We start from the raw sequence: 21,302 nt of genomic DNA, 5'->3' as shown, positions 1-21,302 counted from the left end.
TGCTAGCAATGAACCCAAATTGTGCCATGCAAAATCCTTTTGCAAATATGGTTTTCAAAGAAAATGAAACAGACCCATTCAGGATACAAAATTGGCACTAAAGAAATGGGCTAGCTTTATCCAAAGTATCGTGGCAAATTCCTTCTGCAGCCACCTTTTTTTCTTCTTGCACCTCCGTAGGCATGCTGAAATGACAATGTTGCCTGTATCTAGCCAATACCACTTCATCTCCATTGTTGTGTGTGTATTGTACCCTAGCGGCGCCTTTCACCTCCACCAATGTGTGCCCAACCCTTGTACCCATCAATGTGTGCCCAACCCTTGTACCCAGCAGCACACCCACCAACACCACCACCACCATTATGTGGGTTTGCTATTCATTATCGTGCACCTCCACGACGATAGTTAGCTAGCGCAATATACTGTAACTAGAACTGTCAAAATAGGTATTCAGTCTGATCCAATCCGACCCACCACGGGTTGGTGGGTTAAACGAGTTGGTTCATTGGTTCATTTAATTAATTTTTTTTTCACTAGCACAAGATAAAATTGTCATGCTTGTAGATAAGTCTAAAAACAAGATAAAACAAATAATATATTCCTGAATTATCCAATCTATAATATTATCCATCTATTAAATTGGAGTCCTGAATGGATAAATTCACACTATTATGCTCTCTTGAAGCATATTCTTCTTTATCTCCATTTATAATATTATCCAATCTATAATCTTAGGCTTTTATTTTCATAGGGGAACTTTTGGAAAAACAGCAGCGCGAGAGGCTCTATTGCTAAGTAAAGGTTGTGCATTTTGAATAATTAATTTAATTAATTTGATTTCAATAAACAAATAGGATTTGAATAATTAATTTAATTAAAAAAATAGGTGCATTGGTGAGCCAACCCAACCCACCACAGGTTCAACCGTGTGAACCGGGTCAAAATTGACTCGCATAAAAAATTTTGCATTTTTTTCCAATCCAACCCAGCTCAAATCCGTGGTGAGCCGAGTTGGCTCACGGGTTTCAACCTATTTTGACGGCACTAACCGCAACATAGACAATTTTTCTAAACCCTCAATCATTTCAACATAGGGTTAAATATGTTTTTAGTCCTTCAACTATAAAGTGTTTTTGGATTTAGTCCCTCTTTCAAAGTTTGTCTCATTTTCATCCTTCTCCTTAATGAAACTATAATTTTTAATCCTTCATGACTAACGGCGTTAATTTTTTCTGATGTGACTAACGGTTTTAATTTTGTTTTTGACTACAATTAAAATTAAAAGAAAAAACATTAAATTGTAGAGTCAAAACTGGAATCTCATTTCTTCTTCGTTCATGGGGTTCATCTTCTGAGACACAATTATGTTCTTCGTCTTCAACTAGCCATGGCCAACACCTTCTAACAGTAATTCACACACTTCTTCTATAGTTACGTTAACTACTCTTAAGAAGATAATAATGTTCTAGGACTTCTTAGGATCCAACATCCTATCGTCTTGATTTTGCGAGGCAAGAACCGAGCGAGGAGTTGTGTCCTTAGGTTTTGGGTTTGGCATATTCACTACAAACAAAGTTTCGATCATCTCCTCGTTCAACTAATCCCACACCATTTCACGATCAGAGTTTGCCCTCACTTTGTCCCAATGCAAAGGCTTCAACTTAGGTTTAGATGACTACAGAGCTCTCCTCGAAATTCTAGCTCGAAATTCTAGGAGCTAACAGGTGGCAACTCCACCGGAGAAACCATTGTATTTGGGGTTTGCAACACAAAAGGCCTGGAAGGAGGCGCCAGTGCAGGCGACCTCGAAACATGTTGACCCACTGGCGTCACGGGAGAAGGCACCGCCATCTCCCACTGCTTACGTTGCCGCAAAACTGGTGGATGTGGTGACGACAACAGTGGTGTAGTAGGGGCTAAAACACTATTACTCGATGGAGCAATTGGTCAGAGCCTAATCTGAAGCATCGAATATGGTCGGAGACTGATCCAACGCATGATCCAAGTTCATCCCTTTATCTGGCAACGACAGAGAAAACGCCGAGGACTTCCCAGTGAAAGAAGCATTGGACAATCTCAGCGACCCAATGTCACTTTTGGACTTGGACGAGCTAAAAGATTGCGTCTTTTCAAGTAAAACAAGTCCTGGGGATGATTTACCATCTGGATTTGGGTTTTTCCTCGGCGACAGAGAAAGCGGAGACAACGATGGCGACTGACACTCCCTTTGCACGAAATTGAAGACGACGACAGCATGTGATGCCCGAAACCCGGCAAAGGCGACGACCATGTGGACAAGGACGACAATCTTCTAATTGCCGCTAGAGGTGGCGGTGGAGAATGGTGTGCTACGATTTTTTCAGGCGATTTGGGTTGTGATCTTCTCGGGCTTATGCTCACAGGAGGAGAGAGACTAATGGAATGAGAGCAATTTGGGGAAGCAGAAGAGTAAGATGAATTGGTAGACTCACTACTACTACGACCAACTAAATTTTCTTTGGCAATGGCAGAGAAAACTCGTCGAGAACTCGATCTAGTTCTGGTGGCCATGGCTGGTTGAAGGTGGAAAAGAAAAAAGTGCCCAAATGAACCCATGAACGAAGAAGAAAAAAATTCCAAGTTTGATTCTATAATTTAATATTTTTTCTTCTAATTTTAATTGTAGTCAAAAACAAAATTAGAATCGTTGATCAGATAAGAAAAAATTAACGTGTCGTTAGCTAGGACTAAAAGTTATAATTTTATTAAAGAAAAGGATGAAAATAATACAAACTTTGGAAAAAGATTAAATCCAAAAACACTTTATAGTGAATGGTTAAAAATATGTTTAACCTTTTATCGTATATAAAAAATTTTAAATCCAAAAAGAACACCTTATCCGAAATACAATTCTTCACGCCATTTCTATTACGGAAATATTATTCCAGAAGCTTTTGACGCGGTACAGCAATAAATTTGATAGGGTGCAGGAAGTCCTCACCTTAAATTAGATATGATGTAATTACGCCTAAAACAGAATGGGTGTTTCATCTTTTGCACCTCCAAAATCTCAATTTACACCTTCATCTATTCCACTTTTAACCTTCATAAATATTTTTTATTTTTTTCTTTCTTTTTAAAATCATTCTGCACCTCCTTTAGTACTAATTTCAAGATTCATATTTTTTTATTAAATTTTATTTTTAGATTTAAAATTTAATAATATTTTACTCTAAATTTAAAATTTTAATATTAGTTAATATATATTTATATATTAATAATTATTTAATATACATTTTAAATAATATTAGATTATAAATATATAAATATATATTAAATAATATTAAAATTTTAAATTAGATTAGATTATTATTAAATTTTAAATCTAAAAGTAAAATTAAAAAAAAAGTTATGAATCAAATTATAACCAGATATGGTCAGAGCCCCCAAAACATGATCCAAAACCCAGCACGAGCACAGACTCCAATTGCGCCAATAATGAAACTCTTCATCATTACATTACTCATTCTCATGCAAAACTAAAATGTAACACACGGAGACAACCACACGAACCAACATGAACACGACACACGGAGACATTCCAAGAAATGAAACCAAAAATCTCAAAAAAACCAAAACGAAAACAAAATTGCGCAAACCCAGTTATATTACATTCATCCAGCCAAAACCAAAATCAAAGCAAAACAGCGATCCTCTATTTACCCAGAATCGTGGTGGATTGGTGCTGAATGTCGGCGAACGGAGCTCGTTCTGCTCAAGCGAGGACTCGTGGTGGATGAGGCGCTGCTCCAGCGTCAGCTTGCTTTACCTACGGTGGGTGCAAGGAGTTATGGTGAGATATTGCTGGCGGCTGCCTCAAGGTGTGAACCTAGTTGGTTTTGTTGGGAGAGATGAAGTTGACACGTGGCATCCTAGCATTGGTTATATTTTTTTAGTGAATTTTATGTCACTGTCAACATCTGATTGGGTCTGATTTTTTTTAGCGGTGGGAGAGATGAAAATAGATAAATTAGGAGTGTAGGAATAGGTTTTGTGTGACATATTTGAAAGAGTGCATGTAAAATAGAACTTAGGATTGTGTTTAGCTCTTTTTTGATGATTCATTAATTTTGGCCTTATTAGCTTGCAACAATTTATTTTCATTTTGATGAATCAAAATTTTACTTTACTTACGTCAAAAAAAACATTACAATATCCAAAAATATTTTGTATAACTAAAAAGTAAATTTTAATTCATTTTTATTTCACAATCTCAAAAAATCTAATTATCACAAATGATCAATCTTTAAACGTAAAATTTCAAAATTAAATATTAAATTAAAACATAAATATGCACTCATCACCTTCATAATACATACAATTTTGCTAACTCTTACTCAATCTTAAAAACAAATAGTCAAATTTAATATTGTACAAAAGATTAAACTAAAGACCTGGTCATTACTTGACATACCTTAAAACCCATAATACCAACCCATAAAAACATGTACAAATATATTATCTTATAAACCATCCTCTAAAATATACCACTAGTAAAAAATGGAGTTTTTAACGTGCTATATACGCCTCAGTTTTACTGAAACCGAAGCGTATAAAGGTGGGTTTTTTAATGATGGGTTTGGAGATCTTTTGAGAAAGCTTGTTGAGGTGCCTGAGATATTGATCTCTGGTGTTGGTGGTGGTGTTGCTAGCAGAGCTTGTGGTAGGAGGGACGCGTTGGAGGAGCAGACGAAGGGAAAGAAAATGTTTTGCAAGCAGGAGGAGTGTTGGAGGACAGAAAGGATCGCCGCCATGGATCATCACCACCAGATCCTCATCCCCAATTTTATTACTTTCTACATTGTTTGCAAAATGTATATTACCCATTTGCAAGATTTTTTTGCTGGTTTATTCTTGATTTTGAAGAGAATTTAGTGTGTAAAATGTAACTGAGGTTATTTGATTATGCAGATATGTATGCAGAGAGTCGTGTGGAGAAGTCACTGCCTATGTATGTGCCAAGGGATGAACGTTTTGAGGAGTTGAAGCAGAACACATTCACAATGAAGAGGCCGAAGGCAGTGCTCCATAACTTGATTCCTGGTCTTAAGACCAGTCTTTCTACTAGGCCAAAATATAATAAAAAAGTCTAACATACCTCGGTTGCATTTGAAAAAGTCTGATAAAAAAAAGTAAAAAAATTATGATAAAAAAAAAGTAAAAAAAGTATACTCTCTACTGCCTCGGTTGCATTTGAACCAAGGCAAAAACACACACATTTTTACCTCGGTTCATGACCAAAAAAAAAAGTGGTAGACTTTTTGCCTCGCCTCTATATACCTCGGTTGCAGAATCGGTGCGGATAGGCGAAAATAACCGTTGTCATTTCCCTTTATTGCACTAGTGTACTCATCATCAACCACAAATCATTATGCCCACAAACACACATATACACAGAGTTAAAACTTCAAGATCTTTATTAAGAAATTGGTTTAAAGCATACTTCCTAGAAAAGAACCTCTTGAGGGAACTCACCCAATAAGATGTTTTGATATATGGAACAAGATGCTTTGGAGGTATAATGACTTACTCATCATATGTTAATGATGAAGCAACTTTAAGAGTGAAAGATGCTCATTGCGTCATGATAGTAGTCATACTTAGAAGATATTTGAATTTATCTCACCATGTCATATGGGTCAAGCAGCAACCCATACACATTATAGTTATGACTCCTAAGGGGTATAAATAATCAAGCAATGATGTGCATGATCTCATGGTACTAGTTTATACATCAATTCTTCGGAGGTTGAGTCTATGAAATTTTGATATATATTTATATAGTATGGATCAAAACTTTATATTATATTTCTTTTTATTTTAAACACTAGGTTGTTCTTTTGTTTGTAAAGATGTTTTCTTTTGTCATGAATGTGTATATGTATGAGAACAGAGGATATATTAGATGAGAAGCGTACGAGTGATGGGACTTAAGAGTGGAGTAAGCATGGAAAATTACACTTTCTTAAGAATAATTTGTTTTATATTGCATATATTCTTTCTTTTTAGTTTTCTTTTTAGTTTTATGAACTTGATATTTTGAAAGACTTTGTATGAGAACATTAGAAAAATACTGTAATGTAATATAATGAGTATTATCGTGTAGTTTTATGTTTAATATTAATAGATGGAACACTTAAATTAGTAACCGATTTATTTATTAATTTGGAGTGTCTATATCACCTAATTAACTAAAAAGTTTAACACTCACAACTCAATCGAAAAGCTTTAAATTTTTTACAATTCAATATATTACAAAAAAAAATTAATAAAGACTCAATTAAAAGTTCACAAATTTATAAAAAAACTACTTAATAAAGCGTTAGTTTTTATTTAGTGCACTTAACTTCAAAATCAACTCGATAATTAATGTATTTTTTAAAATTAATTTTTCTTACTTATAAGCGTCGGTCCAATCAATGATTAATGTATTTATTTTCTTATATTGTCTATTTAACGTCGACTGAACTGATGCTTATATTAAAAAAAATATTTTTTTTACCAGTTATGTATTTAATTGTTTTTATTAGGACTTACATGGATTAGAGGATACTAAAGAATTTATTATTTATTTTAAATTATGAAATTAATTTTATTTTAATGTTAACAGAAAAGTTTTACATTCCTAACTCAATTGAAAAGTTTTAAATTTTTTAAAATTCAATAGAGTAAAAAAAATTAATAAAAACTCAATTGGAAGTTCCTAAATTTATCTGAATTTGAAACTTAATTCAGTACACTTAGTTTCTAAACCGTTTATAATTAATATAATTAATGTATTTTTAAAATTTATTTTTCTTACTTAACATTGGTCCAGCCAACAATATGATTAATGTATTTATTTATTTTTATATTACCCACTTAGTATGGACTTGACTCATACTTATATTAAAAAAAGTTATTGGATAAGTTAGATCCACACATGAATTTAATATATTTAATTATTTTTATTAGGATTAATAGAGGATGTTAAAAAATATATTATTTATTTTAAATTAAAAATATTTTCTATTTTAATGTTACACATGTTAATGTAAATAACTTTTCTTTAATTTATATTTTCTATTATTTACATTTACTGTTTATTGATATAGAATCGGTTTGATATATCTATTCTAATGGCTTCTTTTTTGATCGATGTTATTTTATGAAAATTTATCCTGCATTTTTGCAATAATAATATTATTGTGTAAGTACACATGAATATTCACTTTTCGTCTAAGTTCTCTACATGTACTAGTTCTACTAGCAAATACTTTTCGTAATTTTGTTAATCTTTACACAACCATAAAAACAAATAGGCAAACCTAACATTATAAAAAAGATTAAATTAAGGACCTGGTTATTACTTAACATATCTCAAAACCTATAACACCAACCCAGAAAAACATGTACAAATATAGTACCTTATAAATTATCCTCTAAAATATATTCATCATCAACCATAACTCATGATGCCCACAAACACACATGTACACATAGTTGAAGTTTCAAAGATCTTCATTAAGATATTGGTTTAAAGTATACTTCTTAGAAAAGAACTTCTTATGGAACAAGATGCTTTGGAGACATAATGATGATGCTTTCTCGTCATATGTTAATGATGAAGCAACTTCAAGAGTGAAATATGGTCATTGCGCTATGGTAATAGTCATACTTATAAAAGATTTGAATTTACCTCACCATGTAATATGGGTCAAGGAGCAACTCATACACATTATAGTTATGGCTTCTAAGGGGTATAAATAATCAAGCAATGGTGTGCATGATCTCATAGTACTAGTCTATACATCGATTCTTCAGAAGTTGAGTCTATGAAATTTTGATATATGTTTGTATAGTATGAATCAAAACTTTATATTATATTTCTTTTTATTTTAAACTCTACCTTATCCTTTGGTTTATAAATGTGTTTTCTTTTGTCATGATCATGTATGTACACGAGAACAGAGAATATTATAAGTGGAAAGACTAGTAGTGATCGGGTTCAAGAGTGAAGTAGATATGGAAAACTACATTTTCTTAAAAATAGTTTGTTTTATTGCATATATTCTCTCATTTTAATTTTATGTACTTGGTATTTTAAAAGACTTTTTAAGAGAATATTTGAGAAATATTATAATATAATATGATAGTGTAGTTTTATGTTTTATATCAATATATTGAACACTTAAATTAATAAACGATTTTCTATTAATTTGAAGTGTCTGTATCATCTAATTAACTGAAAAGTCTGACACTTACCACTCAATTGAAAAGCCTTAAAGTTTTTAGAATTCAATATTATACAAAACAAATTTAATAAGGACTCACAAACTTACAAAAAAACTACTTAATTAAGCCTTTTATTTTTTATTTAATGCACTTAACTTCAAAATCAAGTATTTTTTAAATTTATTTTTCTTATTTGCATCGGTCCAATCAATGATTAATGTATTTCTTTTTATATTGTCTAACGTCGACTAACTCATGCTTATATTAAAAAAAATATTTTTTTACCAGTTAAATCCACATAGAACTTTTATGTATTTAATTATTTTTATTAGGACTTACATGGAATAGAGGATACTAAAGAATTTATTATTTATTTTAAATTATGAAATTATTTTTTATTTTAATGTTAACAGCAAATTTTTACACTCCTAATTCAATTGAAAAATTTAAAATTTTTTAAAATCCAATAGAGTAAAAAAATTAATAATTAATAAGAGTTGGGAGTTTCTAAATTTATTCCGAATTTGAAACTTAATTTAGTGCACTTAGTTTTTAAACCGACTTTATAATTAATATATTTTTAAAATTTATTTTTCTTATTTAACATTGGTCCAACCAACACTATGATATAATGTATTTATTTATTTTTATATTACCTACTCAGTATGGACTTGACTCATACTTATACTCATAAAAAAATATTGGATAAGTTAGATCCACACATAAATTTAATATATTTAATTATTTTTATTAGGATTAATAGATGATGTTAAAAAATATATTATTTATTTTAAATTAAAATATTTTATATTTTAATGTTACACATGTTAATGTAAATAACCTTTTTTTTAATTTATATTTTCTATTCTTTATTTGCAATAATAATATTATTATATAAGTACACATGAATATTCAATTTACGTCTTAGTTCTCTACATGTACTAGTTATACTGATAAATACTTTTTTTTATATAATAATCAATATACGCATTAATCTAACTTCGGACTGGGTTGGTAATTGTTAACCATTAATGGAAGGTTGGTAAAATTCTCCGCTTCACTAAACATATAAGACTTGACTATTTTTATTTTATTTTATTAAAGAACATTACTGGAAGGGGGCAAAATCATCAAAAATATATAAATATAAAAGATAATATACATTTCAATAAACCAAATTATGACTAAGAGATAAAGAGAGAAAAATATAAATATAAATATAAAAGATAATACATTTAAATCAACCAAATTAATGAGGAATTAAGTGTTAACAACAATTAGATGATATATATATATATATATATATATATATATATATATATATATATATATATATATATATATATATAGTAAATCCTAGATGATTATGTACCTGTATGGTCTTAACTAATTTGAATGTACTTATTTTAATTTGTAAAAATAATTAATAAAACCTAGTTATTAGATAGAAACAAATTAAAATTATGGTTATCCTTCCATCTTAACAATGTGGTTATAAATTTATGTTTATGATTCTTGTCAAAATTTTAAAACAAGTTGAATAAAGTGACATTTTGTTGCCAACATATAGCAAAGAGTGGAACACGAACCGACACAGTGACTATGAATCACGACCGTAGAAAGCATACACATAAATTTCTTCACTGTACAAATCTATGTCCAACTCTACATATAACTGTAAGAATCCTCTACTATATCTGCATACATACAAGTTTCTCTCTTTCAGTCTCTGTTTCGTAACCCGCTGAATTGTTGTGAGCATTTTTACATGGAGTTCGATCCGTGCTTTCAAGGGCCACAGTACCTATCTAGTATATGTCCCAAAATCCCCTACTTGAATCCACACGCTCAATACATGTTTCCATCCCAAAGCTCCATTTTCATTCCTCCATCTCAACCCATCATGTTTAACCCTAACCATGTTTTCCACCATTTTCAAGACCACATCGTGAATGTCCCTCCGTTTGTGATGGACGGTTCCAACCCCATCGTAACCCCCATGTATGGGAACGGGATACCAACCCCTTCTTTCGGTGATGGGTCTTTTGCTAACATTAACAGTCACCAGCCTGTGATGTTAGTACCCAAGAACAACAGCAAAATTGAAGCTTTGTATGATGACCATAAAGGCAAAGTCATATGGGATTTTTCCCAGAAAACCATGGTTCATCCTTTTGAAGCGTCTTCTCCCAACTCACCATCTCCTTTCTGTCTCTCTAATGAGTATGGATTGGGTATGAGTGAATTTCATAGGGACACTGATCGAAGGATGGTAGAGGTGGAAAACAATACCCACAATGCTACTGATAATATAATCAAAGGACAGTGGACTCCCGAAGAAGACAGGTATATAAATAACATCTGTTCTTCCAATCTTTTCTCATTTTCTTTGATTTTTCTCATTTTTCCATCATGAAGAATAGAATAATTTAGTAATGAAAACTATTTATCCAGTGGTAATAATATAATGAAAATTATTAAATCATTTAAACAATTATATGTAAAACTTGTCATTTACTTTTATTTTGTTTTTGACGTGTTTTTAATAAAAATAAAGTCAACTAACCGATTGTATTTTAAACTATTCGTGATTTGCTTATATTTTAATTACTGAGAAGTTTTCTTTTCAGTCATCTGCCAATGCTGAAAAAATTATTAATGTTTAATTAAATCGAAATTTCTGGGTTTTGTAGTGCTCTTGTGGAGTTGGTGAATCAATTTGGACCGAAGAAATGGTCAGAAATTGCAAAGTTGATGTGCGGCAGAGTTGGAAAGCAATGTCGAGAAAGATGGCACAATCATCTCCGGCCAAACATTAGGGTTTTTCTTCCTTCCATTCTTATGAATATAGAACTTTTGGTTATGAGATTGAAGTTTAAACTTATTAAACGAATAACACATAAATTAATGTAATAAATTATACATAAACATGGTGCAGTTAATGATAATCGTTGTAAAAATAAAAATAAAAATTTACTTAATTAAAGTTGCATTTATATAATTTCTTAGTGATTTTTTTAAGAGAATTAATAATTTATAATAAGTGTCTGTGTTCCGTACCATTTCAGTTTGTTTATAATTAATAAAGGATTTGTCCATCCTAATTTTTAATTTAATTTTTTAATTAATATATATATATATATATATATATATATATATATATATATATATATATATATATATATATATATATATAAAAGCAGGAAATAATATTTAATTGTCCCTTTTTTTAAAGTTTTATAAAATACTTATTTTTTTGATAAATATTTTTCATTGTGAAGTTAAAGAAAATTCTTCTAACTTTAGAGAGAGATATATATTATTTCTTTTATAGACTTTCTTATAGAGATAGTTACTTTTTTCACTTTATAGACCAGATATTTGAATATAATTTATTTTTAATATTATTTTTATTTTCAGGTTTTTTCTCGTTTACTATTTTTATATTTTAAATAATAATTAGTTTTTGATAAATATTTTCATTGTAAAATAAAGACATTTCTTTTAATTTAAGAGAGATATGTTACTTTTTACGGACTTTAATATTAAGAGAATTGTTTCTTTCTCTTTATAAATCAGATATTTGAATATAATTTATTTCTCATTCATTATTTTAATTTTAAAAAAATTACATTGCAAATTTTTGTTAGCCTGTCTTTTAAACTTGATTATAAATAATATATTACGAAATAGTTATTACATTTTAAAAATGTAGTAAGCTAAATTATGAACAGTACACAATTTGAAATATGCTAACAAATTTACTCTAAATAATTTATATTTTTCCTGATTTTTAGACATTAGCTATAACAATTTAACATGCAGTCGATTAGGTGCATGAGTCCCAATTGGAGAAACAAATTGTATAGTTGAATTACATTAAAGATTTATTATGATTATTTAAATGCATGGAAAACATACTTTTTAATAAAAGATAAGCTTATTTTAATGACATAATTATTTAGATAAGCTAAATAGACATTGATATTTATATACGTCAAGCATTGATTTTTTTTTTTAATGAAAATTAAACTTATAATTATGATATATGCAAAACTGATGACCTAAATGTGTGATTTTGATTTTTTTTCTTAGAATATTTAGTTTATTTTAAATTTATATATAATTTCTCTTTATGATTTAAAAAGTTATTGAAGTTACAAAACATTTTCAAATGAAATTTTATATATAACAAATCTTGGTTCCGTCATCAATAAGTAAAGTAAATTCATGAGATCACTTTATTACTGAAACAAAAAACAAAAAACACATGTATTACATTCATTTAATTTTATGAATGTTTTCTGATTTATCAATTAATTGTCAAAATCAAATAGTTCTTCCTATTTATACTTAACATAAAAATAATCCAACATTTTCTTCGTAATTAAATATTACTTAATTATTGATAAATTAGACATCATCTTTAAAAACATATTAATAAATACATTGACCTGAATTTTTATTAAATAAATTGAACATTTAATAAAAAAAAAAGTTAATAGGTATTTCACACAATCCATTTTATAATTCGAAATGTAAAATTATTAAATCCATCCTAATTGCCACGCCCCTGATAAATTCTTTGAAATTGATATTTTATTATGGTTTGGAAATAAAATATTTTTGAGTGGTATTTTTTTTTCTTTCTCTTAAATTGTATATTTTCTGGAGAGAATGATGATATGGAGTCAGAAAATGTATATTTTCTTTCTCAACATTGATCTGCATCAGTGTCTTATTAAATTTGAAAAAAAAAAAATCCATATTTATGTTGTATATGTCTTTGAATATTCATAGCTATACAGACAGCCGCAAAGTATGGTTGTCCTGTGTTCAGTATTAGTAATATGGAGCATATAGTAATAATATTTTGGTGTATGAACTAATTTTGCAGAAGGAGTCGTGGAGCCTGGAAGAAGACATGATTCTGATCAAAGCCCACCAGGAATTTGGCAACAGGTGGTCAGAGATTGCTAAGAGGCTACCTGGAAGGACTGAAAATAGTATTAAGAATCATTGGAATGGAACCAAGAGACGCCAGAGTTGCAGGAGCTACAACGGGAGTAAGAAAAACCCTTACGAAGGATCAATGCTCCGTGCTTACGTTAAAAGGGTCACTGCTATGGAAGAATCTACAAAAGTGTTGAAGAAAGCCACAAGCAAAAAGAATAAGAATGGGCTAGCCACTTTGTTCAGGTGTACAAACGAAATGTTTATTGGAAATAGCAGCAACTACGCGCCATTGCAAGTTAAAAGTAATAATATTGGGGTTTCATATGGTGCAATTGGAACGAATGCAATCAACAGGGGAATGAATCCGATAAGTACAAAATACTGATTAACAAGGGTATGCGAGCATCATTATATACTTTTCGCCTTAATTTTGTAAGACACATTGCTTAACTCCTTCTATTATGTTGCTGTGTTTTCTTAGATATTAGTTATGCAGGAATGTCATTTTATGCTGTTATCTATCTTCCGGATTTTGCGTTTCTTTTAGTTCTCATGCGGTAAGTTTTTAAATGTATTTTGACTTTATAAATTGTATTGTTTTTAAGTATAAAATTCAAGATACATACGTATTTTAGAAAAGGAAGGCATTTAAACATTTCGCGAAAAGATTACTGTTTATAGAAAAAAATAACACGTTCATATTATATTGTTCACTATCTCACACAAAAATTCAATACATATCATTACATTTCATTCCTCATATTTTATTTTATTTAAAATAAATTTAGATGGGAGGTAATCTTCTACTCAAAAATAAAATAATATATATATATATATATATATATATATATATATATATATATATAATGGAAAACAGAGAGAAAAGGGTGCAAGAAGAACTAGAGAGAGAGAGAATTCAGAAATGTTAAAACTGTATTATGTATGTAAGAGAGGTAATGTAAATATATACAGAGTGAGAGTATGCCAACTATCGTACCATACAGAAAACCTATACTGTATGACAGCTTTAATTACATATTCTAACACACCTCCTTAATTCAAGCTGTCCAAGGATAGTACTCCAATATCTTTCCTAAGTAACTCAAATCTATCAAATTTAAGTGATTTAGTGAAGAGATCAGCCAATTGGAAATCTGTTTTGCAGTAAACCACTTCAACTTTTCCTTTGTTTACCATGTCTCTTAAAAAATGGAATTTTATTTCTATATGTTTGCTTCTTCCATGGCTCACTGGATTCTTTGCTAAATTTATTGCCGATGTGTTATCCATCTTCAATACCATTGCACCCTCTTCCTGTATCCTTAACTCCTTTAGCACTTCACTTAGCCAGATACCTTGGCATGCAGCATTGCAGCCAGATATGTATTCCGCCTCACAACTTGATAAAGCAACTACAGATTGCTTTTTAGAGCACCACGAGACAGGTGCTTTGTTCAGGAAGAAGATGTTCCTTGAAGTACTCTTTCTTTCAACTTGATCACCTCCATAGTCTGAATCACTGAATCCAGCAAGCTTCAACTCATTATTCTTCATCCCGTATGGAAACAGAATTCCACAACTTCCAGTTCCTTTAACATATCTCAGCACGCGTTTGGCAGCAGTCATATGACTCTTCTTTGGATTGCCCATAAACCGACTTATCAGACCAATGCTAAACGCAAGATCTGGCCTGCTGTTGCAAAGAAAACGTAGAGATCCCACTATCTGTTTGTAGACAGTTTCATTCACACCTTCTTCAGATTCATCTAATTTTAGCTTCTCATTTTATCTCCAGTGGGCTTTTGGTCTCGTTGCAGTCGATCATCTTATATCTCTCCAGTAGTTCTTTTGCATATTTTTGTTGGTGCATCAGCAGTCCAGTTGTTGTATGAGTGAACTCCATTCCCAAGAAGTAGCCAAGTTTCCCGAGATCCGTCATCTCGAATTCAACCTTCATCATTTTCTTGAACTCATCAATCTCCTTTTGGCTTGAACCGGTAATTAGTAGGTCGTCAACATACATGCAGATGATCATTTTTGCACCATCAGAATTCTCCTTCACGTAGAGGCCATGCTCTACAATGCATCGCTCAAACCCGTGACTGCTGAAGAAGGTATCAATCTTCTTGTTCCAAGATCTTAGAGCTTGCCGTAAGCCATAGAGAGCTTTCTGTAGCTTGTACACCTGCTACTTCCTGTCCTTGACGTTGAATCCAGGAGGTTGTTGAACGTATACCTCCTCCTCCAAGGGTCCATGCAGGAAAGCCGATTTAACGTCAAGTTGGAAAAGTGACCAATGTTTGGCACAAGCAATAGCTATAACTAATCAGATTGTTTCTAACCTTGCAACTGGAGCAAAGACCTCTGAGAAATCGACCCCTTGACGTTGTAGAAATCGACCCCTTGAGTTTGTGTTTAAAAACCCACTTTACTCCAATGCAATGTTTATCAGGTGGAAGGTCGACCAACTTCCACGTCTCGTTCTTTTCTATAGATTTCATTTCTTCAATCATCGTTGTCTTCCAAACAGGTTGCTTTAAGGCGTCTTCTAGAGTTATTGATTCTGATCCAGCTAACAAGGTCATATGAACTAAGTTTCCTTCATCACTCACCCCTGTATCAGAGTAAACTTCATAGTTCGAGAACCTGGATGGTCTCACAGGTTGTCTCCTTGGTCTCTGTGTTGTGTTTTCCAGATCTGCTTGACTGTTGGTGAAATCGGCGGGATCTGTTTCAGTAGATGTAGATTCATCTACTACCCCATGCATTATCGATATCCTCTTCATCTCTGTCTTTCTTTGTTTCCAATCCAAATTTTTATCTTCCAGAAACACCACATCTCTACTTAGCACCATCTTGTCTTTCACAGGATCATAGAGCTTATACGCACCGGTTGGATGATATCCTACGAATACCATTGCCTTTCCTTTATCTTCCAGCTTCGTCCTTCTTTGATCTGCAACATGAACAAAAACCAAAGATCCAAATACTTTGAAATGCTTAACCGAGGGTTTCTTACCTGTCCAAGCTTCGATGGGCACTTTGTCTGCAAGACATTTAGTGGGACACCTGTTCAGAATGTGAATAGCTGTTGACACAGCTTCGCCCCAGAGAATTCGTGACACACTCTTCTCTCTCAGAAGACATCTGGTCATGTTCAAGATTGTCCGGTTTCTCCTCTCAGCCAGGCCATTATGCTGCGGAGTATAGGGAGCTGTTACCTCGTGATTGATTCCATTTTCTTGGCAGAATTGCTCAAACCCATGAGATGTGTACTCGCCTCCACCGTCAGTTCTTAACACCTTGATTGCTTTTCCACTTTCTTTTTCAACTCTGACTTTCCACTTCTTGAATATTCCAAACGCTTCACTCTTTAGCTTTATTAGAAACACCCAAGACATTCTACTGAATTCATCTATGAAAGTAATGAAATACCTATTTCCGGCCAAGGTTGACACCTCCAAAGGACCGCAAATGTCAGAGTGTACTACCTCGAGACACTCTTTAGATCTCATTTCTATCTTTGACTGAAATGATCTTCTCGTTTTCTTTCCAATGACACAGGATTCACACATGCTTTTTGGTAATCTGATGTCTGATATTCCATCTACCAAGCCTTTCTCACTTACCTTTTTCAAATCTTTGAAATTCAAATGGCCAAGCCTTAGGTGCCATTTCCAGGTTTCATCGTCTTTCACAGTCTCTGATCCTTCTACAACACCACTCACGCCTTGTACACGAAACACGATTCGTATTTGAGTGCTCCACCTGCTCCAGTTCTTGTCTGTAAGAACTGGAAAGTTTATCGTAGAAAGATCAGCCATCAACCCTTCTTTCTGCTGCAAGAACTCCTTTCTTTGGACGTTCCAATCACACTTGGCCAGTTACACTGTGCCCAGACACAATACCCCTTAGGTCCTTCTCAACCAAGGCTCTTGATACCACTAATGGAAAACAGAGAGAAAAGGGTGCAAGAAGAACTAGAGAGAGAGAGAATTCAGAAATGTTAAGACTGTATTATGTATGTAAGAGAGGTAATGTAAATATATACAAAGTGAGAGTATGCCAACTATCGTACCATACAGAAAACCTATACTGTATGACAGCTTTAATTACATATTCTAACAATATATTATAAAAATATTCAATATTATCAATGGATACTGGTTGTCGAAAATAGTACTGTTTATAAAAAAATAACACGTTGATATTGTCTACTATCCACAAAAATTCAATATGTATCATTAAACTTCATCCTTGCATTTTAATTTTTATTAAAATAAATTTAGACGGGAGGTAATCTTCTACTCAAACATAAAATAACAAAAACAAATATATATATATATATATATATATATATATATATATATATTATATAAATATTTAATATTATTAATGGATATTGGTTGTCAATAAAATCTCTCTGTAATTTATTAATGGATTACCGACAGTGTAAGTTTCGTTGATAATATGTTCGTTTATAAAATTTACAAACAAATTTATAAAATTTCTTGATAATTATCGCAATATATTAAATATCGGTAAATTGTATTACTAATGGATATTTTCGTCAATATTATGATAACTTGATATGCGACATTACTGATAGAAAAATTAATCCGTAAGTTGAACTCTTTAACATGTGTCTGTTAAAGACAAAATCGTATATACAACCAAACACTCTCATGTTTTGAAGTTTAATCAAATAATATTAAAATGAGTTAAGAATCAGAAAATAACCTAAGGTGAGAACACAAGATTTAAAGCCAAAATCCCAAAACACATATAACCTAGAACCTAAACCACAAACATAGAAAAATATAGGATAACACTTAGGTCCTAAGTAGAAATAGAAAAACAATTAGGCTAAAACACTCATACGCATGGCTAAACGATGTTCTGCCTAAAGTGTCCAAGAGAGATTGAGTTAAACACTCAATGCTTATAATACCTAGAATAGGTATTTAGCTTCTCTCGAAAATAAAAGAGGTTGAGACAATGTCTCTGACAAAATACATTAAAAGACTTAATTATCAAAATATGTAAGGAAGCTTAAGCAAGCTAAACGCTATCTATTTAAAAAGAGACAAAAGCTAAAGAAGTGTTTGCTTGATTAAACGATACCATGAGCTTAACAAGTACCTCATCTTTTGATGAAGTGTATATCTATGCTTGGTATCTTCAAAAGAAAGAACTTAATTGTAAAATGCTATCTAACGGTAAGAAATCAAAAACACTTTGTTGTTCTGAGCAAGCATTAAATAACATTAAATTTCAACGTTCAAAAACAACAAAAGTGATAAGAAAAGTCATATCTGTTGCATGCACAATTTACTCTAATTTTGCATATAAGTTATTCTACACGCATCCACAATGCTATAGATCAAATATAAAAATGTGGATGTTAAAGACAAAGGAGATACTACCGGAATGTTCCTCACTTGAAGCAAAGTCTAAAAAGATCGTACAACCTACTTCAAGCAAAGAAGAAAGAGAAAACACAAGTATTAAGGCTATATACTACAAACTTAGTCTAACAGAAAAATATCCACGAAGCCTATAAATAGAAGATCTCTCAAGAAGAAAATCAAGATGATAGCTTAAGAGAATATCTTAAGAAATAAGAGCTTACAACGAAATATCCATCCTGAAGAGAAAAAGAGAAAGAGCTCAAGAAAAAGAATACATCTTAGTTGAAGAAAATAGAAGAGAAGAGAAAAAGAGAAAGAGATACCCTCGAGCTTCATTGTCAAATTCCTTACTATTATAAGAGAAAAGAGAGAAACACCTGTAAGTGGTTACACTATTTTGTATTGTATTCAAATCCTCTCGTTGAGAGATAATATTATTATGTAAGTAGACATGAATATTCACTTTACGTCTTAGTTCTCTACATGTACTAGTTATACTAACACTACAGGAAATTCATGAATTATCGACGGACTATTACCGACGGCCCTCAGGCCTTCAGTAAATTTTTTTTAATGAAGGATTTCCCGGCGGTCTCTAGAGTAGTATACAATTGGAGGATTTTGGCCTTCAGTACTCAACATGGGACATTACCGAAGGAACTTGACCTTCGGTAAGTGGTTGGTGTATAAGAAAGTGAGATTTTTCTCTCCCCTCATTTCACTAAAGCTCTTCTTCCCCCAATATTCAAATTCTCCCAACTCCTTCTTCCCCTAACTCCTTCTCCCAACTCCCTCTGTCGTTTCTCCAAGATAGATTCATCATTGGTTATCCACAGGTCATTGTTCAATTTATTATTGTTCAGGTTTCAAATTAATTAAAGTACATTTTTAATTAACTCGAGGGCGATCATACAATTAACCAAAGTCGATTCTCAATCAAATGCAAGACCTTTCTAGATTATTCACAATGAATTCAACCAAAATACATTCTCAATCAATTGTGTTTAGTCATGTTTATTCTTAAATCTCTTAACCAAATTAAAAACTAATTAATCAAAGTAAATTCTCAATTAATTATAGTTAAAATTCTTACCACCAATCAAAGTACATTCTCAATTAGTAGCAAGAACACGTTTAATCATATGAAAGTTCTTAAATTCAATCAAAGTAAATTCTCAATCAAACCTAGAAACCCTTGAACTCATATGATCAATATGCATGTAGATTCAAACATCTTTTGATGCAAAAATCATTACTTTTAATATGATTGAGAGATGAAAGACATAGAAGAAGAATAACTCAAATCAATAATCAAAATATTCAAATTCATTAATTCAACCTAGCTTCAGAATCCATAATGAAATTATAGTGGAATAGTTCTAGAAGCATAGCCCTCTATGAATGGAGTAGAAAACATGGTAAAATAAAAGTGAGAAGAGTGTTGGATGATTGCTTCCAATGGAGGAGTCTGAGTGAATTAATGAGTTCTCATTTTTGCCTCCCCTAGGTTTCTTTATATAGGGCTTGATTGAGCTTGGACTCTTAATATTTTATTGATAAGATATTTTATCTTATATCTTCCAAATAATTAAAAGATTTAGATCATTATAAAAATATTTAGAAGATCTTTTCTGTTGATATTTCTAGATTTAATTCATTATCTTTAAAATAACAACTGAATTGTCTCTTAAATTTCATTTACGCCCTTCTTAATTTTCCAAAATTGTAGAGAAGCCCAAAAATTTCCTTTATTTACACTTTAACCCTTTCTTTCTTTTTTTCAAAATTGCAATTCAAACTTTAATTCCAACTGCATCAATAAACATTAGACTATCCAAAATAAGTTATGCAACTAAAAATCACATTTTAAGCCTCTTTAATTTCCAAATCCGATAAAGCTAATCATCACAAATCTTATTCAAATCAATCATTCAAGCATAATTATTCTACTAAAATTTTGAAATTAAATCTAAAATGTAGACATAAATATGCACTCATCACCTATCTAGGTCCAAAACATCCTATTTTGACTCCAATGTGAAGCTCTAACCTTGCAAAGAAAACAATTTTCAATGGACATAACTTGTTATGTTACTTAGGAGGTTATTTCTGTTACTTGTTTTATTACCTAAGAATGTTACCTTATTTAGCCATGTCGTAACAAAACTTTTTGTGTGAAATTAAACAGATACCACCTACATTTTCAACAAAGAGTCTAAATACCATATTCAAATCCTTCTAAATCATCACAATCCACGGCACTTCCCCAAACTTCCATGATTTGATCTCATGGATGTCTTAGATGCACTAAAATTTACATTTTGTCTTTACATTTTGCTTTTATACCTTTGTCAATGTGCAATTGGCATAGCATAATAGAAGCTTTATGAAAAAATAACCTTTGTTACATTTGGTAATGCAATATTATGATGAATAAAAATTTAAGTCCTACTTTAACTTTTAAATTTACTTCTTAATTGGTTTTTATGCTTAGCTTTAATTATAATTTAATTATAATTAGATTTATTGAACTTATGATATAAAACATGTTAAAATAGGTTTATGTATTTTTTTTTACCATAAATATTATCATTTTTAGTTATTTATTATTTTTCTTAGTTACATGTTTTTTCTTATTTTTTTCTTTTTCATTATTTTATATTTCAATAGATACAATATTTG

The 21,302-nt window shown here is 31.2% G+C and overlaps 1 protein-coding gene across 1 annotated transcript; it reads left to right on the top strand.

The window, feature by feature from the left end:
• Nucleotides 1–10,021: 10,021 nt before the first annotated feature.
• On the top strand, nucleotides 10,022–13,594 carry LOC108346697 (transcription factor MYB115). Its single transcript, XM_017585755.1, has 3 exons — nucleotides 10,022–10,599; nucleotides 10,947–11,073; nucleotides 13,151–13,594. Exons 1-3 carry the CDS (start codon nucleotides 10,022–10,024, stop codon nucleotides 13,592–13,594), a joined length of 1,149 nt encoding a protein of 382 aa, XP_017441244.1.
• Nucleotides 13,595–21,302: the final 7,708 nt, after the last annotated feature.

Source organism: Vigna angularis, chromosome 9, assembly GCF_016808095.1.
Source record: "Vigna angularis cultivar LongXiaoDou No.4 chromosome 9, ASM1680809v1, whole genome shotgun sequence".
Classification (NCBI taxonomy): domain Eukaryota; kingdom Viridiplantae; phylum Streptophyta; class Magnoliopsida; order Fabales; family Fabaceae; genus Vigna; species Vigna angularis.
Note: the sequence above shows the minus strand (reverse complement) of the source record. Positions and strands in the feature narration are given on the sequence as shown.